This window comes from Rutilus rutilus (genome assembly GCF_951802725.1).
Source record: "Rutilus rutilus genome assembly, chromosome: 4".
Classification (NCBI taxonomy): Eukaryota; Metazoa; Chordata; class Actinopteri; order Cypriniformes; family Leuciscidae; genus Rutilus; species Rutilus rutilus.
This window is the reverse complement of record NC_140212.1, coordinates 7959307-7982332: the sequence shown is the minus strand read 5'-3', so window position 1 is coordinate 7982332 and position 23026 is coordinate 7959307. Positions and strand designations below refer to the sequence as shown.

The 23026-nt window shown below is 39.6% G+C and overlaps 1 protein-coding gene across 1 annotated transcript in view; it reads right to left on the bottom strand.

The window, feature by feature from the left end:
• The window catches only part of cped1 (cadherin-like and PC-esterase domain containing 1), a 49472-nt gene that overhangs the window by 10580 nt on the left and 15866 nt on the right, over window positions 1–23026 (bottom strand). Inside the window, exons 7-14 of the mRNA XM_084406226.1 lie at window positions 20922–21052; window positions 20202–20274; window positions 19952–20107; window positions 19237–19341; window positions 18848–18999; window positions 17985–18034; window positions 16931–17117; window positions 15724–15892 (exon numbers count right to left, since the gene is read on the bottom strand). Coding sequence (XP_084262352.1) covers window positions 15724–15892; window positions 16931–17117; window positions 17985–18034; window positions 18848–18999; window positions 19237–19341; window positions 19952–20107; window positions 20202–20274; window positions 20922–21052 — 1023 coding nt within the window. The remainder of the gene's footprint in view (window positions 1–15723; window positions 15893–16930; window positions 17118–17984; window positions 18035–18847; window positions 19000–19236; window positions 19342–19951; window positions 20108–20201; window positions 20275–20921; window positions 21053–23026) is intronic.

The following is a 23026-nucleotide window of genomic DNA, read 5'->3' as shown; positions in this document are numbered from 1 at the left end:
AGAGACCAACAGAAACGGCAGTGTAATCTCCGCTGATCAAAGTGAATAACCCGCGCTGATAGAAAAGCCAGGATTATTGCCGTAAATCACATCCTACTCTCAGCGACCAACACGGTCAAGTCTCTGCCTTACTACCGGCTCTGACAAACCCTTTCAGATTCCACATGAACTCTCTGCTTAGCTTTTATCATTAAAAGTTTGTTTCAAGTGAGAGTCTTAAGCCCTTTGAGAGGAAAGACACATACTTAACAGGGCTGTTTTAATAAGCCGACATTGGAGACAAAGCCCTCAGCTGTAGTGCACTAAAAGACATAAAAAATTACAAGCAGGAGATTAGCAGCTTTCTGCAGAGGATCAAACATGTAAAACCATTCCAGCGGGATCAAGTCTCGCTCTATATTGGATGAAAGTAAAGCAGTTGACAATCAAAATGAAAAAGTTAGACTGTTTATCTAACAATTTGGGATATATTTGAGATATTTTTAAAACACATTTAAAGGCTCTTCTCAAATATAACCCTTTCTTCTGTTGGCCTGAAAAAAACATGATATTCTGTCAGATGAGAACAGATGTTGTATTACAGGTCAGAGTGTCCAACCAACAAAGAGAAGTGGCAGATAAGCTGATGCATTTGTGCCATGCTTTCTTCAACACTGATCAATGCAAAAACGAAAGTGTAATTAAACTGGGTGCATTGTGAGAAGTGCCGTACAGATGTCCCATCTGCTCAATGAAATACGGCCTTTGTTATATGAAAGCCTGAAGTGGCTTTACTGAGAGTCCTGTGGATTGTGGATTGTAATCCTATATAGAACTGTCATGCTGTCAGAAAACCCCTCACACTATAAGATGGGCTATTGGGTTTCTTTTCAATTAGGGTGGTGAAAACAGAAGTAGCATATGCAGCAGGCATCAAAAAGTTTTATTTGAAAGAATACAAAAGAGGTATTCTGACTGAATCCTTTAATCGGCTAAGAGAACAGAAAGAGAGGTTTTAGTTAGAGTAACTTCGAAAGTTCAATTCTAGCATTCGCATTTAGCAAGTGAGAGATCACAGACTACGAGGGAGAATATTCTGGATGAAGGAATAAGAAAAGAGTAGGAAAATAATAAATAAATCGCATGGTTTCCTCGGAATGTGTCTTAGACATAGATGAACAGAGAGGCAACAACAGACCAAGTCACTTAATCATTTACTAAGAAACAGAATCAAGAAGCAGTTTGATATACTTTATATTCATGGTGGATGATTGTTTGTCAAACTGTCTCTGTTCTGAAGTTCTTTGTCTCCAAACATAATTACACAACATACATGAACAAACACATGGACGCAATCATCTGCAGCCGGTCCAAGCCAAAAAGCTCATATAAGCTTTTGGGAAAAAGTTATAGACTTGCTCTTATAAGGTCAGGTTATCTGAAGAGGAGCCTTTACGCCACATCTGTTCTCTGTTTTCATACAGTAGATCTCTATTAGAGATGAATGCAGAGCTACTGCCAGCTATACACTAAACACGCAACAAACACACACACTTGAGCAGATAAATCTGAGGCAACATAAAAAAGCAGGAGGATGTTACTCAGATCCACGGAAGTAATGCTCTCATGTCCTTCTCTTTGCATTCAATTAATAAAAATAGTGAATGCTGGTATAGTGGCATGACACTATACTACTAACAGTACTCATACTATTTTAGTATTGTAAGTGTGCACATTTTTTCATACAGCAGTACAGTGCTTGTCTGTGTGAAAATGAATACATCCAAACTATTAAACAAAATTGGAAAATAAATAAATAAATAATAGCCATATAAATTAAGAGCAAATAAAAAAATATTTGCAATATAAAAAGTAATGCACAGTACAAAATGAGTAATATACTGGTATTACATTTGCAAACAGCCATAGCCTTTTCCTGCAAACCCCTGATGATCCATTTCATATTGGTCTAAGATCCAATGCCACTGCTAATAGTGAATAAGTCTGTATCTGACATGAGATCTGTGGACTGTTAATACAAACCACATGAGTGCACACACAAACTTGTATATCTTAGTATATCTACTGATATTTGTAACGATCTTCCGAATACTTATTTGGTATGCTCACTGTACATGCTGGGTTCAGGGGTTCATGACCTCTGATAGCATCATCTGTTGTGGGGGGCCGATCTAAGCTCACATGGTTAGGAGTTCACGTGTTTGAACACTGCCATGGCAGGCTTGGTTTTTTTCCGAGTCATACTGAAGTGGTGTTCGACAGCTGCGGTTCTGACAAATTTGAGTTGTAATGGAAGATGACAGATGGAATCTGGTGTCTAGTCAAGCTCTATAAAAGGATCTGAGCAATACAAATAGGGATCCATCATCTAGAAAATACAACCAGGATGCAATGAGAAGAAAGTAAAATTCTGTATCTCTTCCTTTTTGTGTCAGTCATAATAACTGATGGCATGACGAGATTGGGGGCAAATGAAGCATTTTTTAACATTTTTCTTGTACAAACTCCAACTAATACAAATCTACAGGCTACCAGGCAGAGCATGGGTCGGAAAGCCGAATTTGTACGTCTTTTAACCTCTGGATTCTTTTTTTAAAATCAACTTGCGGCAACAATCTAAAAGTTGCCCAATTCTGCAGGAAGACCATGGACTTTGCAAAACACACACACACACAAATGGAATAAAATAATATAAAATAGAAACCTCAAAAATCGATTTCTTAAACATTAAAGGTTGTATCAGTGATTTCAGGCCCCCCCAAAAAAAGATCACGTTCATCTAATCTTTCCTAACGATCCGCTGCCCGCCCCATAAGCAGGCCGTCAAAAAAACACGTCTCTGTAGGCAGCCTAGGCTCTGAGATCTGCACACAGAAACAATTGGTTTCACCAACCACTCAAAACCAAAACAAATAGTGTTCCAACCAATCACCGACAGGGGGAGGGTGTTGTGAGGTTTCGAGCCAACTTCTTCTTCAGCTCCGCACAAAACAAAACACTTCAGCACAAAACCTCACAACACCCTCCCCCTGTCGGTGATTGGTGATCATTAGGAAAGATTAGATGAATGTGATCTTTTTTTGGGGCCTGAAATCACTGATACAACCTTTAATTAAACATGCATGTGTAATATAATTTTTGACATTTATAAAAAGCTTTATTTTATATTATAAAAATGTTATATTTATATTTCTTTGTTACTGTTATTGTTATTATTGTTTATATTATTAATTATATGTTTTGTAAAAATAACTGAATATATAACTGAATAATAGTTATTTTATATTTCTTTTTAGTGTTATTATTGTTCTTATTTTTATAAATATAATTTATAAATCATTAACAAAAATAAATATATATTTATATTTTTTATTATTATTATTATTATTATTAATAATATATGCAATAAAAATAGCTGAATAATAATAATAATTTTTTTTAATTACTTGCTAATTACACTGAGTCATGCCCCGGTCTGCCCCATTTATGAGTTTGCTGCATGCATGTCTCCCTTCTTTTTCTCTTTCCCAGGCTAAACATGGCATCAGATAAGCATTTACTAATTACTGTGAGGAAATGAGCAGAAGTCAAAGCTGCCAGTCTCATCTTTTCAGAACACACACACTAACTTCCTCTGTAATACGATACAGCCCTGTACCACCTGTGATACACACTCATGGCCCTCGTTTCCCCACCAAACACACACACGGGCATTAAAGAAAGTCAAAATCACACAGCTTGGCTTTAATCAAGAGATCTTCCAGTCCTGTTAGAAGCAGAGGCAAAAAGACTCAGTTGGACACACTCACTCACAGCTGCTCTTACTTCCCTGATCGGTCTCTCTGTAGGAGAGCTGAAGAATGAAAACAGGCCTGAGTCATTCAGGAACGTAAGTGTGAGATTTAACAGCACTAAATTTCCATTTCTTGAAGACAAATTGGACTGAGGTCAAAAATGTTGCATCTTTACTTTGGCCAGAATGAAGCACCGCCAAAGCAGATCTTTCTTTAACTGCCTGGGGCAAGGAGGTCTGTAAAACTTGAGCTATCTGTCAGCATTCTCATTCATCTCAATGGCAGGACTTTCACAGAGTACATCCATGCATGCTTTTTTTGTGCATATAAATATACATCTATATAAAAAAAAAAAAAAAAAAAAATGCATATACACTACCATTCAAAAGTTTGTTCAAAATGTTTTTTATGCTCACCAAGGCTACATTTATTTGATCAAAAATACAGTAAATACAGCAATATTGTGAAATATTATAAAAATGTAAATGATTTTGTGTTTTAATATATTTAACAAGTGTTTTAACAAAGCTGAATTTTCAGCATCATTACTCCAGTCTTCAGCGTCACATGATCCTTCAGAAACCCTTCTGATTTGCTGCTCAAGACATTTTTTTATAATCAATGTTGAAAACAGTTGCTTAAAATTTTTGTGGAAACTGTAATCTTTTTTTTCCAGGATTCTTTGATTAATACAAAGTTCAAAAGAACAGCATTAATTTGAAGTAGAAATCTCTTGTAACAATACAAATGCATACTGTCACTTTTGATCAATTTAATGAATACATTTTTGGTAACACATTATTTCGACAGTAACACTTTAGACATTATAATAACTATATATCAACTAACTCTCATTGGAGAATTAGACTTCTTATTATCTGCTAACACTACACTTTGATGGTCCCTCAAAATATATTCTACTGACTATAAGTAACTTTGCAACTACATGTCAACTTATTCTACTAACCTGAACTCTAACCTGTCTACAAATTCAATGAGTTAGTTGACGTGTATTTGCAAATTAATGACAGTTAGTTGACATGTAGTTGTGAAGTTACTTATAGTTAGTAGAATGTCTAAAGTGGACTATTAAAAATAAAGTCTAGCACAATTTCCTTTCAAAAAGGCAACAATAAGCAAGCAAAAAAAAAATATAAAAAAATTTATATGAAAAAACAATGTACGGTCAACACTGTATAATCCATGACACAGCACACAAACTGACTGAAGCATATGCCGAAGCCTGACTGCTAATAGTGGACCACCAGCGGTTTGTTATTGTGAAATAATTGTACCGCTGGACCACAAAAACACAAGGCAGAGCAGGAAGCAGTCAGCTTCTGAGTGTTCGGCAAACAGCTTTTAGCTCGATCCCTTCTTTAACGGGGACTGATTAAGAACAGAACGGATACATTTACTCAATTCTCTGGTACAAGTGAGCTGATTAGGTACAAAGCAAAAAGTGGGCTATGGCCAGACCGCAGAAATGTTCAATGAAAACCAGCAGTCAGGTCATAAAGTTACCACATGGGTTCATATTTCTGTTATAATGTACAATGCATGGGAAATCTTTCTCAGACCCTAAACCAGTTTCCCCATCTTGCTCGTTTCTGTTACCAGACTTCTACTGCTCACAACCGTATTTGGACATTTAAATTAAACTTAAACATGTCTGAATGCCATAGCATTAGATAATAAAACATTAATCAATGAGGCATCTGCAAAGAAATGATGCTAAACACTTAAAAATAAGGTGATTTTATTGGCATTGAAGGTGTAATGATTTATATCTGTGTTCCTCTGTCCTGTCCCGTGTTCAGCAGTTCCCCGTTATGTTGATTAGTCTCCCCAGGTGTTTCTGATTAGCCACGCCCCCTTGTTATCTTGTTTAGCTTGTCTGTCTGTATTTAAGCCCTGTGTTTAGTTTAGTCTTTGTCAGTTCCTGTTTTTTTTGTTGCACCATTGCGGTTGTTCTGTTCCCCCGAGTCTCAGTCCTGAGTTTGTGCTTGTATATGTGAAGTTTTGAGGTTATTTAATAAAAGACTACTGCACGTGGATCCTGCTTCCTCCTCTGCTTCAACCAACGATGTAACAGAAGAACTGACCACACAATGGATCCAGCATTACGCATCCTTCAGCTCCGTCAAGGTAACCGACCACTCGAGGATCACACCCGAGATTTCCTAGACCTTTCACACCTCATTGACTTTCCAGATTACGCACTCATTGATTTTTATTGTTATGGGCTCAATAAATATTACCAGTCAAAACTGGTTCGTGATGGTCCTCGAGGCTCGCTTGCAGGATTTATTAACTTTGCCATTTTTTGGAGCGGATCGTCAGTTACTGTGGGCTATACAAACGAAGAGCCACGCAGGCTCACATTATTGCCTAAAACTGAGCCAATTCACGTCATGGCCACTTTAATATTGGCAACTTCAGTGCTCACACTGCTCGCAAGTGTATTCACGCCAGATCCTGTCATGGCCGCTGCCGAGCCTGAGCCTCTTCACGTCAGCTCTGCCGAACCTGAGCCTCTTCACGTCAGCTCTGCCGAGCCTCAGCCTCTTCATGTCAGCCCTGCAGTGCCTGAGCTACTTCACATCAGTCCTGCCGAGCCAGAGCTTCACGTCACTTCTGCCGATCCAGAGACGGTTCACGTCATTTCTGCCGATCCAGAGACGGTTCACGTCATTTCTGCCGATCCAGAGACGGTTCACGTCATTTCTGCCGATCCAGAGACGGTTCACGTCATTTCTGCCGATCCAGAGACGGTTCACGCCAGTCCTGCCGAGCCTGCACTTCACGCCAGTCCTGCCGAGCCTGCGACTGAGAGCGCCATGCCCGCCGAGCCTGCGACTGAGAGCGCCATGCCCGCCGAGCCTGCGACTGAGAGCGCCATGCCCGCCGAGCCTGCGACTGAGAGCGCCATGCCCGCCGAGCCTGCGACTGAGAGCGCCATGCCCGCCGAGCCTGCGACTGAGAGCGCCATGCCCGCCGAGCCTGCGACTGAGAGCGCCATGCCCGCCGAGCCTGCGACTGAGAGCGCCATGCCCGCCGAGCCTGCGACTGAGAGCGCCATGCCCGCCGAGCCAGAGACTGAGAGCGTCATGCCCCCCGAGACAGAGCTTCCTTCGCCGCTGGTCCCGTCCAGCTCAGAGCCCTCTTCGCCGCTGGTCCCGTCCAGCTCAGAGCCCTCTTCGCCGCTGGTCCCGTCCAGCTCAGAGCCCTCTTCGCCGCTGGTCCCGTCCAGCTCAGAGCCCTCTTCGCCGCTGGTCCCGCCCAGCCATGCCCGCCGAGCCTGCGACTGAGAGCGTCATGCCCGCCGAGCCTGCGACTGAGAGCGTCATGCCCGCCGAGCCTGCGACTGAGAGCGTCATGCCCGCCGAGCCTGCGACTGAGAGCGTCATGCCCGCCGAGCCTGCGACTGAGAGCGTCATGCCCGCCGAGCCTGCGACTGAGAGCGTCATGCCCGCCGAGCCTGCGACTGAGAGCGTCATGCCCGCCGAGCCTGCGACTGAGAGCGTCATGCCCGCCGAGCCAGAGACTGAGAGCGTCATGCCCCCCGAGACAGAGCTTCCTTCGCCGCTGGTCCCGTCCAGCTCAGAGCCCTCTTCGCCGCTGGTCCCGTCCAGCTCAAAGCCCTCTTCGCCGCTGGTCCCGTCCAGCTCAAAGCCCTCTTCATCGCTGGTCCCGCCCAGCTCAAAGCCCTCTTCATCGCTGGTCCTGTCCAGTCCTGACCTGCCCTCGTCGCAAAACTCGTCCAGCCCTGACCTGCCTTCACCGCCTGTCTCATCCAGCCCTGACACGCCTCCGCCACTGGACTCCTCCTACCCGGAGCCTAAGTCCGTTAACCTCCCCAAGAAAATTTAAGCCTTCACCGCCATGGCCATCCGAAGGGTCCTCTCCACCGTGGCCACCCGAAGGGTCCTCACCGAAGGGTCCTCACCGCCGTGGCCACCCGAAGGGTCCTCTCCGCCGTGGTCACCTCCTCAGCCTGATCCGCCCTGGCCGCCTGCACAGCCTGATCCGCCCTGGCCTCCCGTCCTGCCACAGACTCCAGGTCTTCTGCCGCTCCACGGGCCTGGCCCTCCATCCCGCCCCCGGGTCCGCCTCCTCTCCACCACCCTCCTGAACTATTGTTTTTGTTTTGATGGGCGTCGGGAGCCGCCCATAGAGGGGAGGGGGAGGGGGGGGGGGAGGGGGGGGGGGGGGGGGGGGGGTTGTTATGTAATGATTTATATCTGTGTTCCTCTGTCCTGTCCCGTGTTCAGCAGTTCCCCGTTATGTTGATTAGTCTCCCCAGGTGTTTCTGATTAGCCACGCCCCCTTGTTATCTTGTTTAGCTTGTCTGTCTGTATTTAAGCCCTGTGTTTAGTTTAGTCTTTGTCAGTTCCTGTTTATTGTTGCACCATTGCGGTTGTTCTGTTCCCCGAGTCTCAGTCCTGAGTTTGTGCTTGTATATGTGAAGTTTTGAGTTTATATAATAAAAGACTACTGCACGTGGATCCTGCTTCCTCCTCTGCTTCAACCAAAGATGTAACAGAAGGTTCCATTAAAAAAAACTTTCACATTCATGGAAACTGTTCATTACACAAATGTTTCTTTATAGTAGAAACAGGTTCTTTAGATTATTAAAATGTTCTTTACATTAAGAAAAAAAGGTTCCCTGAAAGGTTCTTTGGGGAACCCAAAAGTGGTTCTTCTAAGAGATTGGCCTTTTGGAAACTTTATTTTTTTTAATAGTGTAGAGTTGTTGTAACTAACTGAACCACTTCTGCATTGACTTTTAATCAATTTTAAGTGGATGTATGAAGTCAATTCCCCTCATGCTTACACAGGTGTGTATCAAAAAGGGGGGAGAACAGGCAATGCAAGTGTTAAAAAGTCTTTCTTTTCTCTTGATTTAAAAAACGCCCTGACTCAGCATTCAGATACCAGATGTAAATTACCAAACAGAGAGGAGGCTTGTTTTCTGATTTATCCCTGGCCCAAAATTCAGCTATTTTTCTCTCACACACACAGAAGTAAGTAGTAACTCACAGCAAACATTACACAACCAACATTTTGGAGAAGTGCACCGGTGGGAGACCATGCATGCATGCACTGTCCTGCGCCCCGCTCTGACCCAGACGGTGCCGTAAGAGCTTAATCCGTGTGTGAGTGGGTCTGATCTGACAGACTTCAAAAGCAGAGCTCCCGATCACGCGCGCATGTGGACCGCTACATAATCGCTTAGATTCAACCACGGATCCTGATGGGGCAAATAAATGCCTCAAGACCCACTGTGAGAGCCTGAGCTGGAGAGAGTGAAAAAAGAAGAGGTTATAGTGCATGAGAGGGAAAGAGAAAGATGAAAGGTGTGGGTGGGTTCAGGAGGTCTCATCTGTCTCTCTCCATATATCCACCTCCGTCAATCATCCCAATCAAACCCTTCTGTCATCACCTGATTGAAACTCAAGACCAATAATGCAGAAGAAAAACTGAAGGATGAAGGGTTAGCAAAAGAGCAAGTTTGTTCTAAGAGTGTAGGATTAGAAAGACATAGCAAGAGTTTCACTTTTGTGAAACAGGATATTTAGTTAGAATCATTAAAATAAAATAATATACAGTATATGGATCATGCACACTAACAGCTAGGCTGCAGCTCAGGATTCTGCAAGTATAAAAAATAAAATAAAATAAAAAGAATTATAAAATAGCCTTCTTTATGAATACACGACTGAGAAGGACTAGATATAAAATGGTAACAAAATCTGCTTAAAAAAAAAAAAAAGTGATGTATTTCATTGTTAAACAGGATATTCAATGAAAATAAATTGTAAAAATAAAAATACAAAATACTAGTTATTAAAGTTAGACTTCTAACTTTTTTTTCTTTAGAATAACAAGTATTGATGAATCAGGACACATTTTAGCCCTTAAAAACATTTGCCATAGAAGTTTCAGCCAAAAGAGTTTTTTTCAAAGGACATTTATTGTCACTAAAAATAAAACAACAATGTTATCAATATAGCTAATGTAAATCTTTGTCATTTTAATGTAATTGGGAGACACCATAGCTAGTAAATAAAAAGTAAAACATCATCACTTGAATTTTGCTAAGTCGCATATGACCAACAGCTGTTTGTGACCCTCTTTCGGACCCTCAATAAGACGTCTTTCCCTAATCAGATCAGCAAGAAAACAGCTGGATCTTATTAAGATTGTGTGAATGTGGCACACTGTGTCAAATTGGCATTTCCCCTGTCTGGTGCTAACTCAGTCCGGCACTAATAAGGCCAATGAAGTCTGTCATTGTGGTCATTCACTCTCTGTGGTGAGCTAGCCAGTCCAGATGTGCGCGAACAGACTGCGGGTAAGCAAGCCAATAGCTCTCTCTGGTCAAACAAGAGGCAGTTTTCTCTAAGAAATAGGATTGAGGCTCCCGGTGGAGGATCCTCCAAGCTGCTGCACTTCAAAAGGGATTAAGAGCTCCTGACAATTTCAAGAAATGAGCACATTACTCTATATCGCCATACCGACCGGCAAAGTATGTGGAATGAGTATAGTTTATTTTGAGTTTTGAAGTGAGGAGGGCAGCGTCACATTAGCAGGTGAACTGGCGGTCAGACACTATCTGTGAGAAACAAGATGGCCAAGTATAAAAATACTATAAGAAGCCTAGGAAATCATCCATGCCTCATTAACTGTTCCTCGAGTCTCTTTACAGCTGGCATTAAGATCAGTTTCGGGTGATCCGTTTATAAGTGGACAGCGCTAAAGACTGGTTTAAATACGGTTTAAAATGACTCACACTTAGGTCAAAGGTAGCTGAAAACACGTTACCACATTTTATTAGTAGTGCTAACCTGGGTTTTAAACTTTTAAAACTGCTTTATTCACACTTTCACATATTTTCCCCTAGTGGACGATAAAAAAGGTGAGAACCATATCTACAGCTCAACACGTCTGGGACACATTTGAGGCTACAGTTCCTTTCGGTATTACTGCAGGATTGTGCAAAAAAACTAAAGAAAACAAAAGGAGAAAAGATTAACAAGACAGATTAACCTATGGCTCCTTTGGGCTTTGAGAATAAAACGTCTATGTTCATGTTCACTGGCACCATTACAATAGTGCTTCATAATTGTCTTTAGTGTGTTTGTTTTCACTACAAGATGAAAGCAGGTGTTCACACAGAAATAAAGGAAGCCTGAGGAGGAAGATGCGTGTATGGGAGTCGATACATTGATGCAACTCATTGTGGGTGGGAGTAATAACTGTTTGCATACCTGCCATCCTGCCTGTGTCATCTTCAACTAATTAAAAATCAAATTGCCCCAACAATCGGGCAACATTCTGCATTAGCCTGACAATACAGTGGCCAGAGACACTCGAGAGGACTTCAAAGCCCAGCAGGGTGAATGGAGCTTGTGTTTGGTAGGGGGTGCTGGTGGTCCTCAAACCCCCCGCCCATTTTACAGACATCCAGCAATGACCATCATGGTACTCTCGCTGACCCATTGAGGTGAAGGGGGAAGAAATGAGAGAAAAACATGAAAAGAGAACAGATGAGAGAGAGCACTTGGTATAGGAAAAGAGTCCAGGTGGTTTTTGGGAGTTAGTTAAATGGACTGAAGCAACATTCATAAACTGAAAATTCAGTTCCCAGGGCCAGTAAGATGTTAATAAAACCATTGTCGTGGGTATGCTATATGTTAGTATATATATATTAAACAATTTATTCAGTATCTCCTTTAAGGAAATGTAAAAACAGGTAAAATATAAAATAAAAAAACATAGGTACATAGATGAGTATTTTTGTTTCAGATAAATGTGCTAAAAAGTTAGCTTTTTTGATAATTTCATAATTGAACATACTAACTCGGCATCCCTACTGAAAATTGTAACTATAAACAAATTTTTACTGGTTTTCTCTTCATCCTTAAGTTGAAGTCAGACAAATCATGGTTTAAAAAAAACCACATTCATTGTCCAACACATGCCAGTTTCCCTACAGAAATAATCTCACTCCTAACAGACCATTACATTCTTTAGCACTTCATTGGTTTTCTAAGCCATACAGCATTGAAAAGGTCACACTATTTTAAAAAGACCTCATCTGTATGTTTACAGTGCCAGGGTGACACAGAATACGTCCCTTCTCCTAATTACCGACTCCATAAACCCAGAAGACTCCATACACACACCAGTGTGCCAAACACACTGTGGTACACTTCTCAGCTGGAGTGGGCTTTAGGAAGCAGGGGTCAGTTGACTAACGACAACACCAGACGAAGGAACGAGAGACAGACAAACTCACTTCAACTGCCTCAGAATGGAGAGACTGGAGAGAATGAAGTAACAATCCACCATATCTAAAAAGCCGAGGCTCATGTTTCAGAGAAAAGATCTTCAGAAGGTTTAAAGATTCAAATATGGTTTCAAAAACACCATAAATGTATCATAAAGGTCGTCCACTTGTAATGGATTTTTCAAGTATTCTGAAGAATTTGGAATATAGGGTCGATAATTTAATGGGATAGATCACCCAAAAACTTAAATTGTGGCATCATTTACTCACCCTTATTGCTCCAAACCTGTACGACTCTTTATTTCTTCTTCAGAACACAAAAGATGACATCTTGAAGTCAAAAAATGTGGGACCCCATTGACTTTCATTATATGAACGACAAAAACAACAGCAACTACAACAACAAAAGACTTTAGGCTTGGGTTTTAAAGACAAGTAAATGATTTCCCTTTTTTGAGTGAAATTTTCCTTTACTAGTCCAATCTATGCTAAACTAATTGCTTTAGCATCAGAGTCAAAAAGGGGTGATTTTTTGCCACCGCAGAGCTTTGATGGATGATGAGGGTTGTAATGACAAACAGAGAGAGCGTTGAGAAGAGGAGAGGGAGGGCAGATGGTGGACGTGGATGTCGACATGCTGTAGCTTCAAAAGAATTCCTGTGAGCTGCCACCTTGCCTCCCCTGTCCCTTCTGCGCTAATGTTTTCCACAGTAATCCACCTAAAGCAGGACAAAGAGACGCTCCGAGCGTCTGAATACGAATGTCTTTGCAGTTGTGTAACATCTCGCGGCATGTTTATATGACGGCGTGTCAAGTTAAAACGAGACCCATGCGTTCTGTTCCACCGCTGTCTTAACGCTTGTGTGAACCGCTCCATAGAAGGATTGTGGTGTAAAAAGATGCGCATATGCAGTTGGAAAGAATTAAAATCTCTTGCATCGTTTTCCCTCAAGACCACCCTATGTGTCTTGGCGTGAGATACAAATACAAAAAAAATGGAAAACGAAAGAGTTGACTTTAGATTGTGCCAACATTTGAAAAGTTCATAAATAAAAATATCTATGTAAATCAACAGAACAGACGCCAACAAGCCAATCTTATCCGTTATGTCTGAATGTCACCTCGAAGCTTGAAAAACACCCATCATATGCAGGGGAACAGCTCCAGAATTATAAAACCACATTGTGGCTTCTGCTCAGAAAAAAAAATGCTTCCTAGTCAAAACCCATTCAATCACAAGCCATATGTCAACACAGAGATGGGGAGAGCGTTCCCTGAAAGTCAGAAAACAGCACCCACTTTCATTTAAAAAATAGCCTTTAACGGTTTAGACTAATGATGAGAGAGAGAGACAAACAGAGACAAAAACAGTTGAAACATTATTAAAATGTGTTCCTTTCTGTTCAACAGAAGAAAGAAAGTCATCGTTTTGGAATGACAAGGAGAGTAAACAACGATTTGTAGTTTTGGGTGAACTGTGTCTAATTTGTGCTGAAGAAACTAATGTCTGTAATATTTTACAAACCACACAATAAAGTTTTATTGAAGAAAAGGTCAGGTTTGTATTTTGTATAGTCAAATCTTATAAATATATATTCTAAATTTAAATCTTATAAAATGGAGGAACACACACACACACACACACACACACACACAAAATAAAATAAAATAAACAACTATTGTTCAGTTTAATGAAAACTATACTACATAAATTCCCTAAAACCCTAAATCATCATCAGGGATGTTGGGTAATGCTTCATGTCACCCTTAAATAAGTGAATGAATAAAGGAGATGATGTGTTGCAAACAAAACTTTTCCAGCTGGATGTAAAACAGCGGACAATTCATCAAGCTTAGTGCTCGTATTTATATGCTGGATGAGGTCAGGAAGTCATGTGCGTATTAATGAGGTACACATGGTGAATTATCTTTTGACACATATGGATATCTTTTGGTCACTCCATCAACAGAATGTTGCTTTCTGAATATACCCATGTGAACGCTAGTCAGTAAATTCTGATGCTGCTTATGGTTTTAGGATTGTGTCCCTGACACACAAAGAGAAGAGTTATGAATATGTTTGTCTCGCTGTAAATAAAGCCTCAGAGAACCTTTTGATTTGTCTTTGAACGGGAAAGTGATAAAATGCTCGATTTCCAGCCCATTCTCCCCTCCAGGGATCATGGGATAAATGAAGGAATGTCATATGTAAGAAAGGAGCTGTTGCAATTCTCATACACACTGAAGATCGGAGACCAAAATAAGTCCTCCAACACAGGACACAGTCTTACCAATTGGTCCGATTGGTAACAACTATCCCAAATATTCAGTCAAAAGCCCGGTTTACACCTGACAGTAATATTGGTCTTGGGTGATCCGATCACAAGTGGTCAGCCCAGACACATTAACATGCTTTGTGCATGTTAACATGAAGTCTCTGGTGTTCAATAGTTGGATAGAACAGAACTGAATAATTGAGAACATACAGAGGAATTAGTTTAATCTCCTATGTTAATTTTACAAAAACACAGTTAGAGAATGAGATTGACCCATTAAGAAAACTCACAGCTCATCACTTGGTAAGTTTTGAAGTCCTGAATCTTTTCAGAGAACACTCCAGTAACTTACGCTTAACTTATGATGCCTGAATCCAAAAGTGGTTCATGCTCACTGAAGCTCCAACCAAACAGGAATCCCTAAGGATTATGCTGTCATCAGCTCATTATCACTAGACATACACCATAAAACACTTTCATAATGAGCTAGAGATCCACAGAGTCACGAACACTGTCGCTCTCTTTTTCTTGTTCACTCATTTGGCTTTTTCCCCCCATTCTGTTGCATCACTTTGATCCAGAGAAGCATGACATACAAAGAAACCATTGAGAAGTAGTGACGATTAAAAATACATTTTGGAATAATATTTAAAACATATCTAATTCAGTAACAAAATAATGTTTTATTGTTGGTCCCTTTAAATCAATTCAATGATTCATTTGCATCCCACTCAAAACAAATTTAACAATAATTTGGTAAAAAATAATAATACATGTAGGTAAATATTGTTGCATATAAATGGCAATGATTAAATCATTTATCAATGTGTTAATCCCCCCCCCACCCCCACCCACACATACACACACACACACACAAGCATGAGTCAACACTGTGTGACAGAAACCTGCTGTGATCCAGTATAACTGAGTCTACGATCAGCGCTATCAGCTTGCACTGAAACCTGAACATCCACAAGAAAGAAAGTGACTGAGTGTTGGATGGACTGAATCCAAGATGGAAGTAAACATCCTCAAATTGAGAGTTTCTTAGTTTAAAACCAGTTCTAAAGATTCAAGACTACTGAAAAAAAGGTATAAAATCTGTCAATGGGGCGGTATGTACCATTTAGGTACTAATATGTACCTTTAAGATACTAATATGAACCGTTTAGGGGTAAATAAGGAACAAAGGTGTACCTTTTGAAAGGGTACCACCGCAGTGACAGCTTTTGTACCTTTTTTCTGAGAGTGTAGGAATGTAAGCCGACAAATTCCTCTTAGACAGATGTGTGTATTAGTGTCTGCTGCTGAGTTTAGGGGAGGAGTTGGTGAGAGTGTGTGTGTTTGTCTAGCATACCTGCACAAAGCTGCACATCACATACTCATCAAACATTGGCAGACTGGGCCTGCTTTCGCGGTATATGTGCAGAGTGTATATCGTCATGACGACAGGCTCGGCCTCTGATTCGTCCATCACCAGAATGTTGATTCTGCTGTTGCCCAGGCCAACTGGATAGTTTGCAATTCTGAAGGAAACAGAGGAAAGTTCTGAGGAACTCAGTGTACCTCGATCACTTATGCGCACACACACTCACAAACACACACACCCTTCACTTTTGGGGTTATTCTTGCTGCGACAGGGGAGGAGGATTACTGTGGATTAAAACTGGGTCCCAGTCAACAGGTGACCCCTCACTCGTGGACAAATAAGTCTGTGCTTTCACAAAACCTTGAGAAAAGAGACAGCCCAGACTGCTTTCAGACGGATCCATCAACCCTCTGCTTTCTATGAGTATAACCTTACAATTGAGTCTTTCTCCGAAAGGCTTCACTGTAAAAAGTGGGAACTTGCAGTTGTTATTTTAAGGAGATATTTATATGTAATCTAACCAATACAATTATTTTCATTGATACAATCTAATGAAGTCAGGTTGATATATATATCAATATACATAAATATTATTAAAATATACATTATTGAACATTATAAAAAGCATATCCATGTTTTTTGTTGACTGTGTTATTTATTATTATCATCATTAAACATTTCTTTATTAAATACCAATTAAAAGCCCAATAGCTGCTTATTATAATCTTGGGTCAGGGTCAGCTTTAAATGTGTAAAAGCGCTTTTTCCCCCTCTGTGGGTATTAGAGATTACAGGCTGTAATGGAGTCCAGTAGACAGTAATCAGGGAATTTAAATGTGTGTGTGTATGTGTGTGACTCGCCATGCATGGGAAAGCAAATTCAGAAATTAATCTGATAAATCAATCAAACGGTGAAGTGAGTTTGAGCTGACACATAAGAAGCTAGATCTGATTACCAAGAAAAAAGCAGCGACAGCACTAACCGTACCGCATACCCTTTGTTCATTGTTTCCCAGCTCAAGCTGCAGTGTTTTACAACACTGACTGCATGGCTGCTCAGTCCACACAGTAAAGTTTCCGTGATTCATTTTATGCACATAAAATTAATCTCTTAAATGTACATTTGAATGCCACAATAATTAATTCTACAATCTGGCCATTGAGTTCGTGGTTATGCCATATAGGTTTGGTCTACCTGGGTCCACGATGTTCGTCCAGGTGAATGTGACAGTGTGGGCTGACTGGTTCTGGCCGGATATGAATGGTGATCACATCAAATGGAACCTCGGCTCGATATTCCTTCATCCATGCGTTAAACGTCGGCATCAGGGCCATCGGAGGGTCTGTGTACAACTGCCTCAGGTGAGGATCAACACACCTCCCTTAAAACAGAAGGCGCATTTAATGGTTTTATACTGATTACCAGTGCACTGTAAAAAATAATTGTCAAAATAATTAATTGGTTTGAGTGGGGTAAACTTCAATTAAACAAATTAGTTCAATCAAAATTACTTTTTTGAGTATTTAACACATTAATTGTTTCATTTAATTTAGACTGTTAAATTTGACTGAAACAGGGCTGGGGATTTCTATTTCCCAGCATGCTTTACCATGACACTCGAAAGGGTGAGTAAATGCTAAAATTAAGTGTTTTTTTCAAGATTAATGTTAAGTGGGAATTTTAGTAGTGTTTATTTTTTTGCTATGCTAATTTAGAAGAGTTTCTGTTATGTGTTTTTTTTTGGGGGGGGGGGGGGGGGGGTTACCATCATGTTGACGAGTGGAACATTAGTTTGAGAACAGAAATATGATAACTGTTGTATTTCGCTGTACTCTAGCAATTGATATGCCATACTAATACTATCAAAGCATTGTGGTACCAATTAGAAAGTTAGAATTTACTGAATAATAGTTAAAGCTAGTAGCCACATTGACACTACTAGTTGAGACATGATAATTAGAAGTTAAATGTATTTAACTTACTCAAATATTTCAAGTTAAGAGCAAATAAAATGCTGCATTAAAATAAAAATCTTCCAGTTCTGCTTACTTAAACTTTGAATTTCTTCACTTACAATTTTGATGTAACTGATTGCCTAATTTTTTTCAGTTTTGCCAACTTCGGGTTTACAGTGCAGTTGTAAAAAAAAAAGTTTATTAAGTAAAAACAGTAGGTGCTTTATAAAAACAAATGTTTGTTTATTTGTAATTCTTATAGTCAGGTTAATATGTTACCACATGGTACTTGCCTTTTCTTGACAGTGAATCTGATGCCTCTGGGCTCTTTGGCTCATCCAAGCTGTTGGAATTATAGAAAGTACAGCGATTTTAAGTAGAAAACTCAACAAGTGCTCTAAAATGCTTTAATAATGCAGGTGATTGGAAGAATGGTACGTTAGCAGATTATTTTCCAGGAATAGCAAAAGCAAGCATTTTATGACTTTCCCCTCCTCATTTTAACATATAAAAACAATCAGTGTTCAGAAAAGGTGTCTTAACTTGTTTGAAGGACATGAGATTGCTGCAATTATTCCTCAATGTAGTAAGATGCTCAAAGACTGTTATAACTTTGTACAACAGAGCTTTTTTTAACCATTTCTAAATGAAAAAATATGTGAAATTATGCTATTCTGAAAATGCAAAAGTGTATTTGACAGTTTTTTTTTTATTGTAAACCATTTCAAATGAATTATTGCCATTACATAATAATAATAATATTAACTAAAAGAGAATAATTCACTCAATAGGGCTTTGGATTTTCTCAAGTTTCTTTACAGTGACAGGTGATGTGCGAGAATGAGAAAATTAAAAGGAAAAAAAGGGAATATATAAAAGTAAGACATCAGGAGGTTTGGGAGATATTGTGTGAGAAATACTGTAAAAACAAATGTTTTGACTGGACTGCAGATGACCTAATGCACCACAGGCTTAAAACAGGACATCAGTAAGAATGATTGAATACAAAACTATTTGTATGAAATTATCTCCGGACCCTTGCAGAATTTTGCACGCCTGCAGTATAACTCATCTCGTCGTTGGAGAAAGGATAAGGGTTGATGATATAACCCGGGGAATCTGCAAATGTGTCATGATGTGCAAGTATGTGTGTAACCTTTCAGTCTGATGTCTTCTCATGTAGTAAAGACTGAGTTCTTGGAGCAGGGCCATGAGAGCTGGTCTCCATCCATAATCATGTGCGCTGAGGGACTCTCCCTGGATTAGATCATGGCGGAGATGATCAGGAGGAGAAGATATAGGGTACAGCTGCCAACACACACACACACACACAGACACACTTGATTTATTTAACAGACAAAAATGCACAACAGGGACATACAGGTTTATTATGCGATAAGTTTACATGGAATGATCCTTCAAACATTATGCATGTTTGCATGTCAAATTCAATTAAATGTATGCCTGTTAGTCCATATTATATATTAAGCATATATACTATAGCTAATATGAGCATATTTAAAAGTACATAAAATGTGTCTTTACCAGCTGGAAGGGTCCTGGTCTTTTGAGGTGCTGATTAAACTGCCGCAGTAAATGCATCTCATCTGGAGGCAGACACAGACCGTTTGGCCCCTCACAGTCACCGTACTGCAGCACGAGTTCAAATAATTAGGCCACAATTAATGATTAATGATAAAAACTAGTGATGTGCATGGGAAGAAAAAAAAAAAGACTATTTTACAAAGCAACAAAGAAGACAAGGAAATTGAACTAAATAAAAAATTGACTGTTTGTAAGGCATGGGAAATGACTTATTTGACATTTTAATTCCCTTTTTATTAAATAGGCCTCATTCATGAAACACAAGCAGAAAAAATATGTATTTTGGACTGAACTGAATGCATTGATTTTTGCAAGAATGGGTTCATAAAATTAGTTCTACTCGTGTTTCATAAATGTCCTTTTAAATTTACATATGTTTAAAATCACACAAACTCAGTGGCGGTTTTATTTTACATGGACCAAGTTGCCTCATCGGGGCAAATATGGTAAGATGATATGACTGAATGTATCTCGGTAAAACCTGTTATTGGACATTTTATTTCCTCTCACAGAATAAATGTTCTGAAAACATTTTTTGGATGTGCCTACATCCACTCCAAAAGGAGTGAGTCAGGACACATAAAAAAAAGAAAGAAGAGAACTGTGTTTATTAAGTAACTTTGAAAACATAAGGACACACGGACGTCCGTTTTACCTTTTGGGTCTCTTCCTGCGTTCTAAGAGGTGAACTGGGCTCACTGTTGCATACTGGGAAAAGCAGTTTCAGCACATCCTCCAGCATATACTCTTTGGCTATCTGTCCGTCAAAGTGAGGGTCCTTCATTCCATCAAAGTGTAGATCAGTCTGAAGCTGTGACAGAAAGTGTGTGTTTGTTGATATGCTGCCATCTAGTGGTCATATTGAGAGCTTGCATGGGAGATCATGGATGGGTGTTCATTCTTACCTTCACCACCACTGGACGAAGAGAAGCGTTATAGTGCAATGAGAAGGTCATTAACTGAAAACACAGCATACACCTATAAGAAAAAAAAAAAGAATCAAGATTTTATACATTGAGCTGATCAACATATATATTATAAAATTATATATATAGTATAGCCAAAAGTATTATTAATAAAACAAATTATTAAATCAATGGCTTTTAAGTTAAATACAGGACAAACACAGTTTTAGTCATGCATTAAAAAAAACATTTATCAGGTTTAAATATTTTTGGTAACACTTTAAAATAAGGTCAACATTAGTATTTGTCCTATTCTTCTGCAATCCAGGTTTGTTTGAGCTGCGCCCTCTACTGTACAGGTGTGAATTTACAGTTCAACCTGAGGCTTTTTATTATTATTTTAATATTATTTATTAGTTTATTAAAAACAAACAAGCATGCCCAGCTCAGATGAGAAAAAGTAATGCAAAAGTAATGCAACATTACCTTCCATAAAAAGAAACTAGGTAGCCTAATGCAATTAGTTACTTAATGAATTACTGTTAAAAGTAACTTTCCTCAACACAGATAGCAAATATATTGCCCAACGCATTATATGATTTTATTTTATTACTGCAAAGTGTAACCAGTATTTTTATAATCTGTTGTTATATAACAACAAAAGACACTTTTTTAAGATTAAAGTATGTGGGCACTTTCTGGATGATGTGTGTTTATGACCTTGGTGAAGAGCTGCTCTCCTTTGTGGATAATAGAGCAGCTTTCAGGATGTCGCTGATAACACGATTCATGTGATCAATGGCTTGATGAGAGAGCAAAAGACCCAGTCTTTCTCTAAAGAATACCTGCAACTGAAAGAGAGAGAGAGGTCTGACACAGTACATAAACCTAAAGATGAAGAGCATCAATAACAGAGAGATCTCATCACTCCATCATTCAGCATCCGTTCAGTCTCTCTAAACAAATTGAGCAGAACACTGCAAATTATACACTACAAAACCTGTTCATCAATACTGATTTACCAGTGACATGCTCTCCCACACGGAAAACAGACTTTAAAGGGATACTCCACTTTTTTTGGAAATAGGATCATTTTACAACTCCCCCAGAGTTAAAGAGTTGAGTTTTACCGTTTTTGAATCCATTCAGCCGAACTCCGGGTCTGGCGGTACCACTTTTAGCATAGCTTAGCATAGATCATTGAATCGGACATGACCATTAGCATCCCTCTCAAAAAAAAAAATAGGTTAGACGAACTTAGTCCCGGTCACGTTGGAAGTTACTGAGCTGGGGACTATTTTCAGGCGCTGCGTCATATCATTACGCCTGCTGCACTGCAGCAAAGTTTCTTGATTATTACGCAGGAATGAGAGTATAGTTCCTAGCCATATCAGACTAGAAAATCGCAACTTTACATTTTCCGTCAGTCTTAGTACACGATGTAACTACAGAAGAGTCAAGTTTTAAATAGGAAAAATATCGAAACTCTTTGGTCATTTTTTTGAGAGAGATGCTAATGGTCCTGTCCGATTCAATGATCTATGCTAAGCTATGCTAAAAGTGGTACCGCCAGACCCGGAGATCGGCTGAATGGATTCGAAAACGGTAAAACTCAACTCTTTAACTCTGGGGGAGTTGTAAAATTAGCCTATTTCCCAAAAAAGTGGAGTATCCCTTTAACTGTCAACAAGTTTTAGTACGAGTTATAAAGGATATTTACAGTATAAATTAATTTTTCTGAGTGAACCAATTACATAGCTATAAAATAATTATTTAGAAGTCAGAAACATTTCCTGCTCAGCTTGTGTCATTTTCTTTTTTTAGTGATTTTGCATAGTGTTTAGCCTATGCAGTTAAAGGGATAGTTCACCCAAAAATGAAAGTTCTGACATCATTTACTCACCCTCAAGTTGTTCCAAAACTATATTCATTTCAAGATTCTGAAGAATGTGGGTAACCAAATATTCTGGTCCCCATTGACTTCCATAGTATAGAAATAAAAATACATTCAATGGGAATGGGAATGGGAAGTCAATGGGGACCAGAAACTGTTTGTTTACCAACATTCTTCAAAATATCTTCCATTATATTCAACAGAAGAAAGAACTTCATGCAGATTTAGAAAAACTTGACGGTGAGTAAATAATGACAATTAGCATTTTTGGGTGAACCATCCCTTTAATATTAACTTTAATAAATCCCAGAGTTTTCAAGAACATCTTTGTGAACAGTAAAAATATTAAATGTGTATTTGGCACGCTAACTTTGTGAGTGATCTGTACATAGTATCATCACATTAGAGAAACCATTCCACTGTACACAGCAGTACAACAGACAGAGGAAGTTGACGAACCCACCTGAAGAGTAATGACAGAGCAGTACCGTTAGAGGGCAGTAGAAGAACAATTGTTTATGCTTGTGAAATAACATTACTAGACCACACAAAACCTGTACTAAACCTTCTTAATTAGGAGCTACCATAGACATAACTCTAACATTATTTTTAATGAAGATGACACTAAGGAGAGATTTTGTCACAAGGACACATTGTTGCCCACAAACGGTCTAAGACAGTTTTGCATATGATCGTGATCTATATCACACGGTGTGCACGCACACACACACACACACACACACAGGACCAGAGGGGAACGAGCAGACCTTTATGAAGGCTTTATAGTGATCTGCTTGTTTGTCAGGACTCTTTTATCAACCATTGAAACTCAGTAAACATGATCTGTCTCATATTAGATCTCAATGTGCCCTCCAGCTGTTTGCAAGACTGACTGAAGCCTCTTAAGTAATCTGGCATCACACACACACAC